The 20,540-nt window shown below is 53.8% G+C and overlaps 1 protein-coding gene across 2 annotated transcripts in view; it reads left to right on the top strand.

Annotated features, from left to right (window-relative positions):
• The first annotated feature begins 1,936 nt into the window (after positions 1-1,936).
• The window catches only part of LTBP2 (latent transforming growth factor beta binding protein 2), a 106,795-nt gene continuing 88,191 nt past the window's right edge, over positions 1,937-20,540 (top strand). The window contains exons 1-2 of one of the 2 annotated variants that reach the window (XM_034643199.1): positions 1,937-3,207; positions 9,887-9,957. In XM_034643199.1, the coding sequence (XP_034499090.1) occupies positions 2,714-3,207; positions 9,887-9,957 (565 nt within the window). In that variant the 5' untranslated portion in view covers positions 1,937-2,713. The remainder of the gene's footprint in view (positions 3,208-9,886; positions 9,958-20,540) is intronic. The other variant, XM_019794629.2, reaches the window with a different exon arrangement.

Genomic DNA, 20,540 nt, shown 5'->3' with positions numbered 1-20,540 from the left:
CAACACGTGTCTTTCGGAATTGAGGATGGGCATAAATGAAGAGACTTGTGTGCACTTCCTGTCTGGAGGCCTCTGACTGTGGATCCCGGCTGGAGTGGCTTCTATGGCCAAGTGAGGAGCAGCCAAGTCACAAGTGGTGTGCCGGCACAGACAGACAAGTCCCACAAGAGGCAGGGAATGCAGGATTCTGCAAGGGACTGGCCAGAGCATGCTTTGCTACAGCAGTGCAGGGTGGGGTCCTGTGGGGAGACTCCCAAGAGCCCACAGATGTGCCCATGAAAGAAAGAGCACTGGCACCTGCCAGCCAAGGGCACCTGTCACAGGATTTTGCCACTAATCCTGTAATATCTCTCCCCCAACCCTGACACGGGGGAGCCACAGCAGAAAGGGAAGGTTAGAAAAACAGGCCATGCAAGGGGCACCTGGGTGGCTCATTTGGTTAAGTGTCCACCTCTTGATTTTGGCTCAGATCATGATCTCAGGATCATGAGATCGAGCCCCGTGTCGGGCTCTGCACTCAGCAGATAGTCTGCTGGAGATTCTCTCCCTCTCCCTCGGCCCCTCCCCCTTCTCTCTCTCTCTCTCTCTCTCTCTCTCTCTCTCTCTCTCAAATAAACAAGTAAATCTTCAAAAACAAACACAGTCCATGCCTTACTCTCCGTACCACAGGGTCTCGGGCCAGAGGATAGGCCCATGGGGGGAGGAGAAGAGTATTAAATTGGATGCAAGAATGATCAAACTGGATGAGGTTTCGATTTGGACAGGACCAGACTTTTTAGTGCCTGAAAATTGGTCTTAATTACAGAAACGAGACTGTTCTTGTGGTGGTGGGGATGGGCAAGCCAAGGACTCTGCTGGAGATGTCATTAAAGGTGGAGAAGAGAAATTCACCATACCATGGTTGAAGGCAGTGAGGGGACAAAAATGTAGCTCTGTCCTCAGAGACCCTCTCCAAGTTCAGCCCATTCAGTAAATCAGTTACACAGGTAAACAAATAAAAAAGATACTTCCAACTGGGCATTAGAGCAATGAAGGTAAAGCAGGGTGAGGTGGCACTGGTGGGAGGGCTGCTGTAGATTGGAGGCTCAGGGATGGCCACTCCAGGAGAGGGGAAGCAATGAAGAGCTAATTCTGTAAAACATCTTGGAGAGAAGTGTTCCACAGAGAGGGCAGTGGGCATTAATGTGTCTTGTTCAAGGAGCAGAAAGGAGGCTGCAAGATGTGAGACAGATCAGAGAGGGGGACACAGCCATGCAGGGCTTTGCTGGACAGTCAGGAGCGGCGGCCAGAGTCCGACACTAGGTATTAGCGGTGCCCATCCTTTGGTAGCGTGGGACATTATTCACTGGTGCCCTCCTGCCTGCTCTGTCACTCTTCCTTTCTAGGAAACAGTAGGCTGCAGGAAAGCACCGGGGCCAGCACGCTGGCCAGGCCTTCAGGCTGGAGGGCAGGGGGCCATGGTGTGAATGATGAGCTCATTGTTGGAGGTAGTCAGAGGGGTGGCAGTCAGCATTCTTGCACCCCGCCCCCTGGCTACCACCTCAAGGTGTGAGCGAGCACACACCAGGTCAGTCAGAGACTCGTTGAATCCCTCCTACCCCTCCTCTGGGACATTCCCGAGGGAGTCCAGAGAACGGGGTTCTGAGCCCGAAGCAGGAGGCCAGGATTTCATCCCCTTTTTGGACACGCGCTGTTTCCTGGTGTGACCTTATTCAAGATCCTCTACGTCTACACCTCTGTTAAAAAGATGGTATCTCTCCCAGGATACGCCGTCGCCGCCTCAGGCCTCGCCTGGACCCTGACGCAACAGGAAAAGGTTGAAGATCTGGGGGCGGCGGCAAGGTGGCCCAGGACGCAGCCAACCCCACTAGAGGGCGCGCGCCCCCCGGCGACCTTCCAGCGCTCACGCATCCTGCGGCGGCGACGGGGAGGCGAGCGCCCCAGGCGGCCCCGCACGGCCCCGCGCTAGCCGGCCCCGGAGCAGGCGCCCCCAGTGGCCGGGGCGGGAAGCGAAGGGGCCGGGCGCCCGTCCCTGAGGGCCCGGCTCTGTCACGCCGGGCTTAATACCTCTCCTGGCCTCCTTCAGACCTTCGAGGCCGCAGCCTTGGTCCTGCGACCGGGAGTTTGTTCCAGAGGCCAGGGCCAGGAGATCCATTCGGGACAGGTCAGCAGTTCGAGTTTGCCCAGGACGAGAGAAAGGTGACCAGGTGCCCCTGTCCCCGCAGGCGTCGTCTCTCCTGCCAGCCGTCGGGTCAGCCCTACGCTGCCCCCAGCTCCTCACGGGTTAACCCCCCTTCGCCGCCCGCTCGCTTCTCGGTGCCAAAGTGGGTGTTGCTGGAATTCCTCTCTCCCTCTCCCGTAATGAGGGGGCTGAGCTGTCCCTCCGAGGAGGGGGCATGGTGTAGATAAAAGAGACGAAAAAACAGGGGGAGGTTTCCAAAAATAAAAGCGTCCGTCTCCCCTTCAGAAGGCTGCAGAGACGGCAGAAGGCGCGAAGGTGCAGCGGCGGTGCGCGCCTGGCTGGAGACGAGCGGACGCCAGGCTCGGGGCGCGCAGCCCGGGGACCGCTCACGTCGCCCAGCCCTCGCCCCGAGAAGGCTGGCTTGGAGCCCCTAGACCGGGAGAAGCGGGCCACCAGCCGGGGAACGGAGCGCGGCCGCCGCAAGCCCCCGGGAAAGTTCCCGCTCACCGCTCTGCAGTCGCCCCCGGCGCCATGAGGCCCCCGACCACCCACCGCTGCCCCAGGCGCGCCCTGCAGAACCCCTGCGGGGGCCTCCTTGCCCTCGCCCTGGCTCTCTTCGTGGGCATGGGCCATGCTCAGAGGGACCCAGTGGGAAGATACGAGCTGGCTGGCAGGGACGCGAATCGGCTGTGGCGCCCCGGGGGCAGTCACCCCGCAGCGTCTGCAGCCAAGGTGTACAGTCTATTCCGAGAGCAAGACGCGCCAGTCCCGGGCTTGCCGCCCACGGAGCGGGCCCAACCCGGCTGGGGGAACCCCCGGAGGCCTGCCGACGCGCTGGCCAGGAGGCCGCCCCGCGCGCAGCAGCCGCGGCGAGCCCAGCCACCTGCGCAGACCTGGAGAAGCAGTCCCTCGGGCCAGCAGCAGCCCGCAGCCCGGGCCCGGGCCGCCCCGGCTCTCCCGCGCCTCGGAACCCTCCAGCGGCCCGGGGCTGCGCCCCCAACCCCACCGCGAGGGCGGCTTACGGGGTGAGCACTGCCGAGGAAAGCCTAGGGGTCGGGGGGCGGGGAGGGAATGAGAGCGGGTCTCCATGTGCTCATTAGTGGAGGGATGCGCAGGCGAGAGGAGAGGGCCCCGGGCTCGTGCCCTTGGTTTCTCTGGGAACACGGCGGCCTCAGGACTGCAAGGAAAAGCACCGGGGTCCCCAAGCTGAGGCTCGGAGATCCGACCCACTTTTGTAGAGTTGAGGGCAAAGAAACACCATCTTCACCCTTTCGTACCAGCTCGCCGAGACCTGACGTTAAATCCTTTCCCAAGGCGTCCATGCTTTCGCCTGCCCTCCGCTAACCGGTTCCCGCAGACTCCCCCAGGGCTGTGGGGATCGGAGAGGGAGCTCTAAGGGGGCAACGGGGTGGGCGGTGCAGTCGCCTGAGGCCCCAGAGCGGTTGAGCGGGCTCAGAGCGCAGGAAGGTGGAGGACGTCGGGGCTCCAGCGTGCCAAGGCAGACGCATCTCCGGGAAGGGGCTGGCAGCGAATCCTGAACTTGGCTACAAGTGTACGAGTTGGGACGCAGGTGGGGCTGGGCCCGCGCGTGGCTGGACGTGGGAGGGGGAATGGGCTCGAGGGCACTTTGGGCGGGAAGCCCGCTCGCGCTGTAGCTGTGGCACAGTGGGTACGTGGGAGAATGCGTCCGTGTGTGCGCCTGTGCAGCTAGGTGTCAGCGTGACTCTCAATCTGCGGGATCCTCTCCCCGCACCCGGCGATTTGCTTTTTTCCCTCTCCCGGGGCACCCCTGCTGCCCGCTGGGGGCGCCCTCGCAGCGTCGGGAGGCTTGGAGACAACCCCATCCCCAGTCGGGGTTTCCTCACGGCAGAGGGGCACTTGGCCTTGTCTGGGTATGCCATGCATCTCCAGAATGGGGGGCAAAGGGAGCCCCGGGCAGTGCGGGGCTGGAGGAGGGCAGGATCAGAGAGACTGGGAAGGGCTCTGGCGGCCCTTTATGGCCTGGACCCCATTTACCAGTTGATTTTAGTCCCAGTACTCAGCAAGGACACTTGTACCCTCGGTTCTACCCTGGAGGACGGTGCGCCTGGTGGCCTTCCGCTCCAGGTTTTCCTTGGCTGCTGAACTCTTCCTATTTCCTCAGGATTGCCTCCCTTCGTTCAGACCTCTGCTGAGACAGGTCTGCTCTGACTACTCTTGCCCCACCCTTTCTCCTTTCCACGTGCTTTACCTGTTCCTGTGTTTATGGCCTGGTCTCCCAGCCCACACCAACGTCAATTCTACAAAAACAGAGGCTTTGTTTTGTTCATTGCTATGTTACTAGTGCCTAGAACGGTGCCTGCATACAGTTGATATTCATTAAGTATCTGTTGAATGAGTGGATGAACTCCCTGCTTCCCCAGTAAGGCCCAGCTTAAAGCAGGCAAAAAGTAGACCCATGCACTGCCAGGTTGCTTACACACAGGATCAGTCAACAAGTGTTAATGGAGCACCGGCTATGTTTCAGTTTTTTCCTTTCCTGACGTGTGCAAGTGAATACATGCTTCCTATGAGCAAGTGTGCAGAGCCTGGGACAGGGAATGGGGGCTCAGAGACAAAGCCATTGTTCCTGCCAAGGGAGCAACTCATTTACTTAAAATGGAGTTGGAGAGATAGACAGATTTTTAACAACGAATGTGCTTACTAGTAACGGAAGCTTCCCATTAAGCATAAAGGAATGGGACAATTATGGCTGAGGAGCTCAGAGAAGCTGGGGTCCCTGAGCTCAATGGGCTATCTGTGGGGAAGCAAGAGGGGAGGAGGCAGGAGTGGGGCCCAGAGGTGTAGCACTGCCCAAGGATGAGGGCTTCTCACTGTTGGCACTGGCCTGGGGGCAGGATGGCACCCTGGTGTAGGGAAGCCATCAGAGTGAGGCTGGAGGAATAGGTTGGGCCAGATCATGGAGGAGCTTATAGCGTAGGCATTTAGGTGCAAGTTGGGCGAAGGTAGAATAGTGGAGGTTGGGAGAGGAAGGGTGCACTATTAGAAGTTATGAAATGAGGTGGGGATGTGCAAAGCAGATTGTTACCACAATAAAGCTGGTATATGTGCACAGATGTGTAAGGATACGGGCTGGGTGCCACCCCTAGGCACCTGTCATACACAGGTGCACTCATCGAATCGCATGCTGGGTTTGGCTCCTCCCGCAGATTCTTTCCTGCAGCTTTAAGGGTGGGCTCCTCTGGCAGTCCACCCAACCACTCCAAGTGAGCTGAGTAGCAATCTTGTCCATCTGCTTCCTCTACGCAGTCTCATTCTGGCTAATGGCTTCTGGCCAGGCTGACCTCTCTGGCAACTGCCTAGTGGGCTGCTCAGGACCAAGGAGCAAGTGCCACCTGCTGGTGAAGCTTGGAACTGCATTACTACCATGGGCCATTCTTCATTCATTCAACGAATATTTGAAAAGCCTATTGTATGCCAGGCACTGTGCTGGACCATGGAGATACAGTAGAGACCAACACAGCTGGTGTCCTCACAGAACTTGCATGTAGTGGGGATTTATCGCACACACCAAAGATTTATTAAGCATGTGCCAGGCACAGTGCTAGTGTGTGTGGTACGTTGTAACCACAGCAGACACAGATCCTGCACTAATGGAATTTATGGTCTATAGGGGACTTTTTAAGCCATTGTTTCACAATATTCAGTGTTTCTTGAACTAACCTCACAGCCTAATGCTTTCATAATATTCTCCTTGATCTTTTCCCTCTTGGTCTATTATTTTTCTTTAAATTTATACACTAAAAATAGCAGGACTTTGTATTCCATCTATTTTAAAGTATTTTATATTATGATGTTTTGTACAAACATATTTTTAAAAGTATTAGAAATAATATAACGATCCAGATTTTTCAAGCCTTAATATTTTGGCATATTTTGCTTTTGATTTTTTTAGTTGAAAATCCCTCCATAAACTTGTCTCTTTCTCCCCAGAGTTAGCCACTACCCTGAATTTACTCATGATTCCAATGTATGTTTTTACACGATTACTACAGATGCAATCCTCCATAAAATACACAATATTGTTTTGCATATTTTAAACTCAGATAAGTGATACCATACTGTATTATCCTCCTACAACTTGCTTTCTCTCCTCCTCATTAGATTTTTGAGTTTAGCCATGTTAATATAATCAGCCCATGTTTATTCATTTTAACTGTGGTATATTATGCTGCTGTCTGAATATACCACAGTTCATCCACCCTCCTGTTTTTGAACATTTAGATGACTTACATTTTGTTTTTGCTATTACAAACAGTGCTTGACTCATTTTTCTACACAAATTCATTTTTCAAGGATACTTTGTATTACTATCATAGTTGAAAATAATACCACTAATCATAAAAAAGAGGGTAATTGTAAGAAAATTGAAATGAAAATGTTCTCAAATTCTAGTCAGACACCCTATCTTAGGAAGCTCAACCGTGTGGTGTGTCCTTCTTATTGAAAAGGGAGACTAGCAAGTGTTGGGGGAAGGACCTGGCACGGGAACCCAACCTCAGACAGATTTTTTTCACTGATCTAATCAGGCTAGAAAGATCACTGAAAGGGGGATCACTTTTTCACCATGTGACTCACATGAATGCTGTGGTTGTGGAAACCTAAAACCCCCTGCTTAACCTGGGTGTGGCCCATCCATTATTTGGGAAACAGGGGATTAAGTGAAACAAAGAAGTATTAAATGTATGCCACGTGTCAGGCATTGTGTTAGACACAAAGAGGAATAAGAAAGAATTCTCAAGGGGCGCCTGGGTGGCACAGTGGTTGGGCGTCTGCCTTCGGCTCAGGGCGTGATCCCGGTGTTATGGGATCGAGCCCCACATCAGGCTCCTCCGCTATGAGCCTGCTTCTTCCTCTCCCACTCCCCCTGCTTGTGTTCCCTCTCTCGCTGGCTGTCTCTATCTCTGTCAAATAAATAAATAAAATCTTNAAAAAAAAAAAAAAAAAAAAAAAGAAAGAATTCTCAAGATAGTCAAGATGGGGACACGTATGACCAGTAACCTGAGACAATCAGGACTAAATGATTGCAGTGGATGGGGAATGGGGAAGGCAGAGGCTCTATCAGGGGAGGTTTACACAAAGGAGGTAACATTGGATCTGGAAGTCTTGGAGTATGCAAAGGATTTCAACTGGCAAAGAGAGGGAAGGCATTCTAGGCAGAGAGCAGTTTAAGCAAAGGCATCAAAATGTGGCCCAATGTGGTGCCTTTGCGGGACAACACATTTCATAGCCTTGGAGGATCATAGCCTTGGTTGTGGAAGGTCATGGGCACGGGGACAGGTAGGTGATGGGGGCAGTTAGACCACACAGGCAGGTGGGGGCCTGGCCAGTTTCATAGAGGCCTACAGAGAGTCAGGGGAGGTTTTTAACAAAGGACCAGTACGATTGCATTGGTCCTAGGTGGACCAGCAGGTGTTCTAGGCTGTTAGCCAGATGTGTCCCCAAGGGTTGGACAATGATGTTGGATCCTGAGTTGATGTTTGTTGAGAGGTGTCACCTGGAAGGTAGGGCTCATATGATCTCATGGTGTTACCTTCCAAGGAGTCAGAACCATTGAGTCAGATATGCCCCAACCAGTCAGACTTACTTGCTCTCTCTAGCTAGCCAGAGCCTGCCGAATGGTCTTCTCCCAGCTGAGTGGTCATCTCCTACCTCCCTGGGCCTCTGCCCAAGATTCTAATATTGGCCTTGAAAGAACTCTCAGAGTCCCCCTTTGGGCACCTGAATCCCTCTTGAGTGCCCTTCCAGCCCCAGCCTGGCCGCCCCTGCCTGGCAGCCTTTGATTCTGACCAGGCCTCACTGTGTTCCTAAAGGCCCTGTGGGCTCTACCGCTGGCAGGCAGGGCAGGGCCAGCTGCCGCCTCCCATAGTCAGCTACAAAGCTGTCCTGAGGGCATCTAGGGTGACAGCTGGGTCATGGGGCCTCCTTGGGCTGGGCTCCATGCCATGACCTCCCAGCCAAGTGGGCCCCTCAGCCTGTGCTTTCTGGGCACTAACAGACCCTAGTTCTTAGAAAACTCCCAGGGCATGCAGTCTGTTTCCTTGTGAAGACCTCCTAGGCCTCTAAGAGGACTTGTCACCACCACAAGGGGTAGTGACTTACAAATGCGTGGGTAATATACCCACCCCTTCTTTCAGTGCACACACTCAGAAAGCCTGGGTATAAGGACCAACCCCTTCCTCAGAACCCAGTGACTTGGGCTTTCATAGAGCCAGGAAGCCGTGGAAGGCAGCGGTCCAGAGAGGCTTCAGGGTGGCCAGGATGGCCCAGCTTTTGGCTGGGAGGACATTCTGGGAGCTCCCTGGGAGGCAGCTCCCCATAACTTTGGGCCACAGGGCTAGAAATGGGCTTCAGCTTTTCCAGGCTGCAGGAATTTATTTTGAATGTTTTGTAAGGCTCCAAAAACCACACAAGCTTTGGGGTCCACTCAAATGTCAAGTAAACTTGTAAACGAGACCAGATGCTCACTCTTCTGTCCACAGAGGTCACAGGAATGGCCCCCTCCTCTTCACCCTGATTCTCCAGCTTGTTCTCTGCTGCTCCACTCACCCTGTTTCAATGAGTGCTCAGTAGACAAATTCTGATGGTAATAATGGGGTCCACAAAGCCAGGGCCAGGCCCAGGCCCTCAGAAGCCTTCTCTGGGGGGATCCCTTCTAGAGAAGTCACCCAGGTCCAGGCATTTGGGTCTCTAGGTGGAGAGTGGGGGCTGGTGAATGCTGCTGGTGCTACAGGGGCTTCACCACACACCGAAAGCAAAGCTTGGCTCCCCCAGCAGTTACTACAGACCAGTGTCTCCTGTGGGGACCCTCAGTGCTGGCACCAAGGAGTAGCTGGGGAAGGACTGTCCCCCATTAAGTAAGTTCCATTCGCCTGCCCAAATAAAAAGAGTGTGCTCGCTATGCAGAGGCAGCTTAACCCAAGGCCCCAGTTTCATCTTCCTACCAGCTCATCACCTCGAGCCCCTCTTAAATAGAAATTCTGTAACCCCAGGTCCCTCTGTCTCCCCCTGCACCACGCACAAGCCTGCCCCAGGGCCAAGGCTCCTCCCCTGAGCATTTGTTGGCATATGTGATGCATATGTATGTCCTGAAGGGTGTTCTAGGTGTGTTTTCCAGCTGCCCTTAGATAAGCAGCGTTTGTGGGGCAAAGGACCACTGTGTTTATTCGTTGTGAGAGGCAGTGTAGGGTTGGAGCATGACTTAGAGGCAGGCCGACTCGGGTTTGAATCCGGCTTCGGCACTTACGCATTGTTGATCCTCGGTAGGTCACTGAACTTCTCCGAACTTGCTTTTTTCATCATCTGCATGATCACTGTCATTAATTGTCCCAGGAAGTGCCTTCTTTGTGTTAGGTATTCCCTGTCTTGCGTGCTCTCTCTCTCTGTCTTTAATCATGACAACAACCCAGTTAGCCGGGTATTATGACCTGGGAGTGAAGTTGCCCGAGATCACGCAGAGAATGACAGTCAGGACTCAACGTCAGATCTGCGGGGTCACAAACTTCTTGCCCCTGGGCCACACAGCCTCCCTAGAGAAGGATAGTCTAGGCAGCCTGGCAGGTTTCCCCCGGGCCCTGCCCGTAGAGGGTGGGACCATCTGAGGGGCTCTGGGAATAGCACCTCTCTGAGCACCCTCGTGCTGACCCAGTTTTGCTGACCCCACAGGAGGAATGTCTGCGGGGGACAGTGCTGCCCAGGATGGACGACAGCAAACAGCACCAACCACTGCATCAAACGTGAGTGCCCCCGCCCTGTGCACCCTCTCCCCCTCTCTCCCTTAAGGTTGGCCAGGCCCAGAGACTCCAGGACCTGGAGCAATGGTCTCTTCCCAGTCTGCCTTTCCAGAATGGAGGCAGTGGGCTGTGGAAAGGAGGTTTTAAACGTCTCTCAGATAAAATTCCCCCCTCGTGTGTTCAAAGCTTCCTGTATTCCCCTCTTGCTGCCCCACTGTGTTGGTGGCCCACTCCCCCTGTCCATGGGGCCCTTGGGCGCCCACACACCCCTGTGGTCTGCAGCACATGACTGGCCCCAGAGCCTCTGCATCACACAGTTCTCGGAGCACCATTCACCTTGCGTACTCTGGGAATCCCCCTCTGCCCTGGCCCCTGGCCCTGCCGGTCCTGGCCTCTGTCAGGCCTCCTGCCAGCATGAGGCTGTCAGATGAGGCTCCAGCCCCGTGTCTGGAGCAGTCTTCCTTCCTCCTGGCTGGCCCCGATGAGAGAAAAGAGAGAACCGTCATCTTAGTTATGTGGAAAGCAAGGAGGGGGGGCTGGAAGAGCCAGGGCCTCCATGCCCAAGCCTCCACTCACCCCATAGAGGCAGTGCCAACAAGAGCCGATGCCTATGCAGCTCTCATTTTGTGCCAGGTACACTTTACAAGGCCCACGGGGCAGGGAGTACCACTATCCATTGGGCAAAAAAGGAAACCGAGGCATGGGCAGGTCACTTGTTCACGGTCACGTGGCCTGGAAATGGCAGGATTTGAACTGAGGTAACCTGACTGCAATGTCCCTTTCCTTTTTCTTTCTTTCTTTTTTTTAAATTTTTATTCTGTTATATTAGTCACCATACAGTACATTCCCAGTTTTTGATGCGATGTTCCATGATTCATTATTTGCATATAACACCCAGTGCACCATGCAATATGTGCCCTCCTTAATACCCATCACTGGCCTATCCCAACCCCCCACCCCCATCCCCTCTGAAGCCCTCAGTTTGTTTCCCAGAGTCCACAGTCTCTCGTGGTTCATTCCCCCTTCTGTTTACCCCCCCTTCATTCTTCCCTTCCTTCTCCTACCGATCTTCCTATTTCTTATGTTCCATAAATGAGTGAAACCATATGATAATTGTCTTTCTCTGCTTGACTTATTTCACTTAGCATTATCTCCTCCAGTCCCGTCCATGTTGCTGCAAATGTTGGGTAATCGTTCTTTCTGACGGCTGAGTAATATTCCATTGTATAAATGGACCACATCTTCTTAATCCAGGCATCTGTTGAAGGGCATCTCAGCTCCTTCCACAATTTAGCTATTGTGGACAATGCTGCTAGGAACATTGGGGTGCATACGGCCCTTCTCTTCACTACGTCTATATCTTTGGGGTAAATACCCAGTAGTGCAATGGCTGGGTCATAGGGTAGCTCAATTTTTAATTTTTAAGAGAACTCCACACTGTTTTCCAGAGTGGCTGTACCAACTTGCATTCCCACCAACAGTGTAAGAGGGATCCCCTTTCTCCACATCCTCTCCAACATTTGTTGTTTCCTGCCTTGTCAATTTTTGCCATTCTAACTAGTGTAAGGTGCTATCTCAAGGTGGTTTTGATTTGATTTGATTTGAATTTCCCTGATGGCTAATGGGGTGGCTCCCTGCCACTACCTTCTGCCAGGCCCTAAGCCTGGCTACAAAGGCTCAGTCTCACCAGAGCCCCTTCCTGCCTAGCGACAAGCCCCAGGCCCTGTTCAGTGTGAGACTTTCACAGCTAATGGTCTACGACAAAAACTTGCAGTGTTCCCAGCCCCAACGGATGCCCTCAGCTCTGATTCTGAGGCCTCCCGAGATGGGGATGGAATGGGGACACGATGGGGCTGCTTCTGTTTCTGTGGAGATGGAGATGCTGGCTCCCCCAGATCTTGGTTCTGCTTCACACCCCATGGCCCTGACCCTCTCCCAGCCTGACGGGGAAGCTCAGGCAGAATCTTGGGTCTCTCTAAGGGCCCCCAGGTAGAGAAAACAAAACCCCCAACTCAAAGACAAACAGCAAAGCAGATCTTTCCCCTGAAAATTCCTTTCCTTTTCAGGGAGCCTAGATTAGTGGGGCTCTCAGAGGACAGGCCCTCTCTGGCTGGTAGCAGAGATGGGGGAAAGACACTTGTCCTTCATAATTATAAAGATGAAGACAGTGCACCTCGGGTGCCTTGCTGAGGTCACAGACTCATTGGAGGAGGATCAGAGACTCAGCATCAGCAGCTCCCCTGGGCAGAGAAGCCAGGGATGTGGGTAGCCAGGGTTTCGTGCTCAGCAGAAGCTCTGAGGTTGGGCGCTGAAGCCCGGGCACTGGTGTATTTTTAAAGCTCCCCAGGCAATTCTAGCCGGGGCTGAAGACCACTGAGCAGAGTTTTATCAGTCATAGGAAGATCTGCCTTGGGGGCCCTAACTCAAATCTGGATGTTCCCATGAATCCTCTGGGATCTTATTTAAAGGGCAGATTCTGGGACTCCTGCGGGCTCAGTTGGTTAAGTGTCTGCCTTCAGTTCAGGTCATGATCTGAGAGTCCTGGGATCAAGCCCCGCACTAGGCTCTTTGCTCAAGGGGGAGCCTGCCTCTCCCTCTCACTCTGCCATTCCCCCTGCTTATGTGTGCACATGTTCTCTGTCTCTCTGACAAATAAAAAAAAAAATCTTAAGAAAAATAAAAAATAAAAAAGTGCAGATTCTGATTCAGCAGGTCTGGGGCTGGGCTGGAGAGTCTGAGTTTCTAACAAGCTCCCAAGGACTGCTGGTGCTGGTGGTGGTGTTGGTACAGGGACCACACTTTGAGCAGCAGAGACTTGGGGCACTCTGGAGGACCGGGGAAGGAATTTGGAGTTGGACATGGGGAGGAAGGTTGGTATGTTCTAGTGAGCTTGGCAGAGAGGGTTGCTGAGATTTGAGCTGAAGCTAGAGCAGGGTGGCTTCAGAGGGGGTGGGCTTCTCACCAGCTGCCTGAGGGCTCTGGGCCTGGGCCTCACTCTGGCCCTCCAGCCCTGGAGGGTGTCAGTTTCCTAACTTGTTCATGATTTTCCCGTGTTAGTCTCTGCCAAAGTGAAGTTTTGACACCAGAAACTCAAGGTTGCATGAGTCTGCAGATTGTCAGAAGTAACGTGTGTGTGTGTGTGTGTGTGTGTGTGTGTGTGTGTGTGTGTGTGTGTCTACCCTTGTGCCCCAGCTGGGGGAGGCTCTAGCATGCTGCCAAATCCCACTCCAGCCTGGGAGCCCTCAGCCCCCTATTTCTCTCCCGGTCCTCTGTCCCTGCTGTTCCCCCGGTCATCCCCCCTGACCCTGGCACGCAGGCTGGCACCTCTCCTGGAGCAGTTGCCAGTGGGCATTAGCCTTTCCCACTGGAAGTTGGCTTGCCCACTGAAGGGCTGTGTGCTAATTAGCTGGGCCTTGTGCTGTTTGCTTGTTGCTATTTTGCTACTAACGAGCCTAACGAGAACCACGTGGGTGGTGGGGTGTTGGCTCTGTAGAATGTGGGGCTCTTGGCTCCACACCCTGTCAGCTGGCTCTCCTGCTTCCCCCCGTGGTTAGCATCTTCCTCTCCCCTCCCCACAGCTGCCCTCCTGGCTGGAGCCAAGAATGCCAAGGCTGGGGAATGCTCAGGACTCTTTTCTAGCACTTTCACACATGTGGGGTGTCTCCTTGGCCAGCAAGAGAGGGGGGCTGACAAGGAGGGGTGTGTGACCTACCCCCATGGCCAAGAATGAAGTCTAGTCCCAGAACCGCGTGGAGACTCAGTCTGTCCCCTGGTCTCTGCCAGAAATCTGTGGGTCCAACCCACTACTCGTGTGCAGGGAGGGATGGCCCTTGCCCCCTGGGCCACCCCTCGGCCCCCTCTTGCCTCCTCTCACAGAATCCTCGGGGGCTGTGACCTACTAATCCATCTGCCTGGCAGGCCCCTCCCTTTGCCCCCGTCTGGTCTCTGGACCTCAGGGAGCCACTGCATCTGCCGATGGCCACTGTTGGAACCCCAGCTCCTCAGTCCACCCTGGCAAGGTCAGAAGCTGGGCTGTCATCTCTTGCTCCGGTCTTGGTATCTGCCTTCCCTTCTGCGGCTCTACCAGCTCTGCCACAAGATTTCTGTGTTTATGTATTTGTGGAGGCAGCTGCCGGGGGCCTGCCTGAAGTCCTTCCTGAGGGGAAGCACTGTCGAGTGTGGGCTGACTGGATCCTGTTTATAGTTAGGGCTTTTGGGAGACTGTCCAGCCTTCCCAGATTGGCTCACCCCCATCGCCACCCCAACACACACACAAGATGGGGGGCTTCTGAAGGCTCACACTGGGGAAGAAGATTTGAAGAATTCTTTGAGTTCTCCCTTTATCTCAGCCTAGATGCACAGAGGCTATTCTGGGCAGGGCAGAGGGAGTCCCACAGCTGTTGAGGAAGGGTGTAGGGGGGTTACCCCACCAGCAGCACCGCCAAGCAGTGAGGCTCAAGGTTAGGGGCCTGTGCTTGGGATTCGGGGCCAAATCCAAGGAATTGTGGATCTGAATCCCAGCTCTGTGTCTTCAGGCAAGTGACTGGCCCTCTTCTACCATAGAGCCTCATCCATAAAATGGGTATAACCATCTATCTGATAGTGTTGCTTTGGGGGATTAACAATAACACCGTAGGGGCGCCTGGGTGGCACAGCGGTTAAGCATCTGCCTTCGGCTCAGGGCGTGATCCTGGCGTTGTGGGATCGAGCCCCACATCAGGCTCCTCTGCTATGAGCCTGCTTCTTCCTCTCCCACTGCCTCTGCTTGTGTTCCCTCTCTCGCTGGCTGTCTCTATCTCTGTCGAATAAATAAATAAAAATCTTAAAAAAAAAAAACAATAACACTGTAGCTATTACCATGGGGCAGGTACTATTCAAAGTACTTGATATTGTTAATTTTTGATCCTCATAATCCTATAAACTAGATTCGATCTTTCTCCCCATTTACAAGTGAGGTTAGCTGTTTGCCCAAGTCCTCCATCCAGGAATCAGCAGAGGCTAGATGTGAATGCAGGTAGCCTGGCTCTAGGGTACAGGGCTCGTGCTCCTGATAAATGGGCACGTCTGTGTAGAGAGCTGCCATTGTAATCCAAATCCAGGAGGTTGTGCTGACTACTTGGATTGAAATGCAAGCTCCACCACTTTGCTATTTGGCCGTGGGCAAGACGTTTATGCTCTCCGTGCCTCAGTTTCCTCACCTGTAAAATGTTAGGGTTAGTCACCACCTCACAGAGTTGTAAGAGACAAATGAGGTAACTCAGGTTAAATGTTTAGTTCAAGGCCCAGCATGTTCTCTGTGCTCCACACGTGTTTGGCCTTGATGCTGAGAGAAGGGACTGTGTCACACGGCCCTCGGCCCAGAGCAGTGGCAGGAGTTCTTTGGACACAAAGGAAAGGCTTAGTAAGCATGCACTGGGTAATACAGGGCCTATCCCAGGACTATGCTGACAAGTCCCCTTCTGCTGCCTCACTTCTCTCAGCCCTTCCAGAAGACTCAGGAGCTCCTGGAGTGGGCCTTGGCATCTGCCCCTGCCTTCTGGGTCCAGAGCCTCCACAGGCATGGTGGCTTTTGTTCTGGTCCACAGCTCAGTGCGATGAGGAATCCATTCCCCCTAATGTAGCCCTAATGTGGCCCCACCCATCCCATCTCTGTAATGACTCCATCCCATCGGGCAAAACTATGGCCAGGTGGACAAGAGCCCCAACTTTGGAACCAGATTCCTTGGGTTCAAACCCTTCCTCCATCACTTAGTACTATGGTGACCTCAGGCAAGCTGCTTGACTGCTTTCAGCCTCGGTTTCTCCATATGCCGAATGGGGATAAGAATAGCACCCATAGTAGTTATAAGAATGAAGAGAAGCGACACGTGTAAACAAGTTAGCCCAGGGCCTCATAATGGTAAATGCTGAGCAAATGTTAGGGAAAAGGGTCATGGCAGGGGTGGGATCTTCACCGACTGGTTAGGAACTGCCAGGGGCCAGAGTCTGGAGCATCTGTGTGGGCTTCTCTCTGGAAGAACCATCCTATGAGACTCAGTAGTTGGCAGGGAGTGGAGGAGAGCAAGGTGAGAGGTGGCTAAGGGGGATCATTACATGACCTCAGTGGAGACCCAACTAACGTGAAGGGTATAGTTGTAGCAAGAGACCATCATCTCTCTCCCCACCAAGAATGGGTACCTGCGATTTTCCTCGTGAGCAGGCACATACCCCCAAAGCTCTTTGCTCAAAGAAGAATTTAAGAGATGTTCTTCAGGGGATCCTGAAGCCAGCTGCTGCTGTGTCCTATTGATAACAGGGGAGTGCCTACATGGTCCTTGTTTGGTAAAGGACTGAGTGGGTGCAGGATCTCGTGGGTGGCCTGGTAGTTTCCTTCCTCCATCCCCAGCCTCCTCTTCTCGCCTCCTTGGCTGGCATCTCCTTTTCTACTCAACATCTTAATGTTTGGCTTCCCCAAGACTCTGCAGATCTTCCAAATCTCCCACACAAAGAGGGGGACCATGGGAGCCAAGCCAAGCATTAGTTGTCCCCTATTCTTGAGCACTAGTAAGCACTGTTAACTGTCAGTCAACAATAATAGCAGCAGCCACACTGTGTGCCGGGGACCACCCGAAACATTTCAACCCCCTTCACCCTGTGAGTGGTCATCGTATGATTGTCTTCCGTGTCCCCCTCCCCTGGCTGCTGCTGGTCCTCTACCCAACGGCTAAACATTGGGTTTTCCAGGACTGAGTCCTGGGTCCTCTTCTTTCTCGCTGCACCACTCCTGGAACGATCTAATGTATTTCCGTGAATAGAAGCATTATCTCTGGGTAGACGACACCCAAATTTATGTGTATCTTCAACCAGACCTCTCCTCTGACCTCCAGACTCCGTCGTGATGCCTACTCAGTCAGCATCTGCTCCTAATACTCCCCAGACATCCCCACCCCCAACTTGCCCAAAACAAGCTCGTGGTTTCCCTCCCTCTGTGCCAGCTGTCCTGCCCAGCCATTACCCGCCCTGTTAAAAGGCACCCCCATCTGCCCACATACTCCAGTCAGACAACGGGGGCACCGGTTCACCTTCCTCACCGAGCTCTTCCTCTTTGTTTCACCTCCTAAATTTCTGGGGAGCCTGTCTGCTGCTCCCTGCTTCCCCGGCTGCGTCTCTTGTCCAAGGCACCAGTATGGGCTCCTGGGTGATGGCTGCAGCTGGCTGCACCCAGCCTCATCTCCCACAAGTCCCCTGGGTTCCTGGGATACACTGCCTCCAAGCCTGTGCCTGGGCTGCTCTGTTAGCTTTCTCTCCTCTCTTTATGCGGCCGGCTCCCTACCCTCTTTCCCCGTCTCTGTTTCAAGTTCCCCTCCTCAGAGGCGTTTCCCTGACCACTCTGTCGGGGCTTCCCCACACCAGCCTTGTTATTCTGGAGCCTAGCCCCTGGCTCTTTCTCCCTCCAACCCATACCTCCATTTCGGTTCTTCTGCTTATTTGTTTGTTGGTTTTGTGACCATCTCTCTAAGTTGGAAGCTCCACGAAGAAGAGGACAATGTCTGTCTTGCTTACCAGCCTGGGTGAATAGTAAATGTTGGTGCATGACCATTTTCTAGATGACACTGAGGCTCACAGAGGTAAAGAGACTTGTCCAAAGTCATACAGAATTTAAACACAGGTCTCCTTGTGTGCCAGGTGGTTCTCTCCGCCATACTTTCGTCCCAGCCTCGGTTGAGTTGTAAGCAGGAGCGGTGTCTTTCCCCCCTCCTGATCTGCCTGGGTCCTGGGCAGGGATCTGGTGCTGCCGCGGAAGGTGCTTGTTGGCTCCAAGTCAGCCACAGAACTGTCTTCCATGCCCTAGAGGTGCTCCCCTAGAAAAGCCTGGTTCCTGGGCTCATCCCTGATGGAGGCTGTCTTGGGACCCCGTCCCATCCTTCTCTCATCTCCAGAGGCCCCTCTGGCACTGACGCCTCCAAAGCCCTGCCTCTTCCCAGACAAGGCCCCCAGGGCTGTGCGGATCGCCGGGTAACTCTTCTGCTTTAGGGCAGGAGCTGGAGACAAACCCAGGCCTCAGCCCTGGGCCACGAGCCCTGCCCAGTGGTCTCCTTCCTCATGCCTGCTGGAGCCGGTGGGAACTGGGACTGCTCTCTGCCCTTGGCCTCCTGCCCCTGACTGGCCCAGTGTTGTGGCATTTGTTAATGCAGTTAGCAGGGCGGTCCACGCTGTGGGGCTGGGGGCCAAGGTCTGACTCACACCTCCCCTTCCTCCCCTCTGGCCGCCAAACGGTAGAGGCCCGCTTGGCCTGCCAGACGGCGTCTGCAGAGAGCACACGAGGGGCCAAGAAACGGCATCTTTCTCTCATTAGAGGCTTTTATGTGAACACAACTGCTATTTTGGAGCCGGGTGCTTGGCTGGCCCCTGAGCCCCAGCGCCGTTTCCAGCAGTCCCGAGCTGAAGCCCCAGCACAGCTGTGGCGGGAGCAGGGCAAGTCCTTGAGGACCTGACTTCTCCCACAGCCTGGGGGCTCAGGGCCGAGCTTGGGGCCTGGAGACACTGCCCCTGGGCAGAGCCTGTGTATGGAGAGGACGGTCCCCCCACACTTGTGGGGACAAGACAGGGATTTCCTTGGCCTCAGAGATCTCTGACATCAGGTCCCTTCTGTAGCTATCAAAGATCAAGACTGTGGAGACACTGCTGGCCGCCTAAGTGGACACCCCACCTCCTGGAAGAGAGCTCCAGGGCTAACCAAAACCTCTGGGTGGAGGCCTGAGGTGGGGTACCCAGGGCAGGGCTGAAAGAAATACTGAGGGCGGGTAGGCGACTGTCCTGAGTTCAAAGGCCTCTGGGTGTGGAAGGGGACAGGGCCACATCCTGAGGGAGGGATCGCTAATTCAGAGGGTAGGTTCTTTGTGTCCCACTGACGTAGATTTTAGGAAAGATGGAGATCTCATCTAGGGAGCACCTGAGCTTCAGGTGTAGGGGTGCTGGGCCCAGAGTCTGATCTGGAGCTAGGGTTCATCTCCCAGACAAGAGCGGAAGGTGCTGGAGGTCTTAGAGGAGGCACAGGGTTAAGGGACCCATCTTGAAGACAGTGCCTCATCTAAGAGGTCATAGATGGAGGCAGAAGGTGTCTCTGGGGCCCGGGAGGAAGAGCTGGAGACAGAAGCCCCACCTGGGCAGTGGGAGTGGAGAGGGGACCAGCTGTATTCAGCACCTGAAAAGCAGCCCTGCCCCTGCACCACAGGGCTTGGTTCATCCCTTTAACCAGGGCCTGTACTGACATTGCCTTTCCCTGGGAAACGGCGGTGGAAGGTAAGTCCAGAGGCCATCTCGCCTCTGCAGCTGGGAGATGGATGGTGGTTTTCCTTAAAGCTTTGCAGTGCAGTCCAATAGAACTTTCTGTGCTGATGGAAACGTTCTATAGCTTGTTGTTCAACATGGTAGCCATGAGCCACATATGGCTACTGGGACTGAGGAACTAAATTTTACATTTTATTTGATTTTAGTCAATTTCCTTTTCTTTTCTTTTTAAAGATTTCTTATTTATTTATTTGAGACAGAGAGAGAGTGTGTGCAAGTGGGGAGGAAGGTCAGAGGGAGAGGGAGAGGGAGAAGCAGAATCCCCACTGAACAGGGAGCCTGATGCGGGGCTCAATCCCAGGACCCTGAGATCATGACCTGAGCTGAAGGCAGACCCTTAACTGACAGAGCCACCCAGGAGCCCCAGCTGATTTCATTTTGAAGAGCCTCCTACAGCTTGTGGCTGCAGCATCAGCCTGGGGTGCATAACCAGCATTCTGTTTTGTAGCCTTTACAAACATGACTTCTGCAAAATGTCGTAAGATAAGACAATTAACCCCAAAGCATTTGTCCCTTTCACGGGCAAAGGACAGTTAAGAAAAAGCTCCCAGATGTCAGCAAAAAGAGACCATCAGCACATTGACATAAACCTAATAGGTAGACAGATTCGTGACCAAAGCCCTGATTGGCACGACTCGGCACAACCTGATTGCTTAAGAAAGTTCCACAGATCGCAAGGGACACGGAGACTCTACCCAAACAGGGTTTTCTGAGTGCCGGCAGGCAGGCCCCTCCCCCAGAAGGCAGGCTGAAAAATCAAGAAGCCCACAACCCGGAGCGCCTGAGTGGCGCAGTCACCAAGCACCTGTCTTCGGATTAGGGTGTGATCACAACGCTCCGTAAGGAGTCCTTCATCGGGCTTCTCCACCGGGAACCTGCTTCTTCCTCTCCCACTCCTCTGCTTGGGTTCCCTTTCTTGCTGACTGTCTCTCTCTCTCTCAAATAAATAAATAAACTCTTTAAGGAAGAAGCCCACATCCCTAAGATCTCTATAAAACAAGGGCGCACGGCCTGGGTCCCAGTCAACACTTGGGCTCTGGACAACCCTGCAATCTCTCTTCATCAGAATGACGAGAAGGAGAAGTCCCCCCCAGCAAAGAAAAGATAATGAGTCTGTGGCCTCTGCCACAGAATTGGCCTCGGCCACAGAATTAATACATATGGATGTATCCCAATTATCAGAAATGGAATTCAGAGCAACAATGGTCAAGATGATGAGTAAACTTGAAAAAAGCATCAGAGAAAGCGTTGCTGAG

This window comes from Ailuropoda melanoleuca, chromosome 14, assembly GCF_002007445.2.
Source record: "Ailuropoda melanoleuca isolate Jingjing chromosome 14, ASM200744v2, whole genome shotgun sequence".
NCBI classification, from domain to species: domain Eukaryota; kingdom Metazoa; phylum Chordata; class Mammalia; order Carnivora; family Ursidae; genus Ailuropoda; species Ailuropoda melanoleuca.
This window is presented reverse-complemented; position numbering and strand designations above follow the sequence as displayed.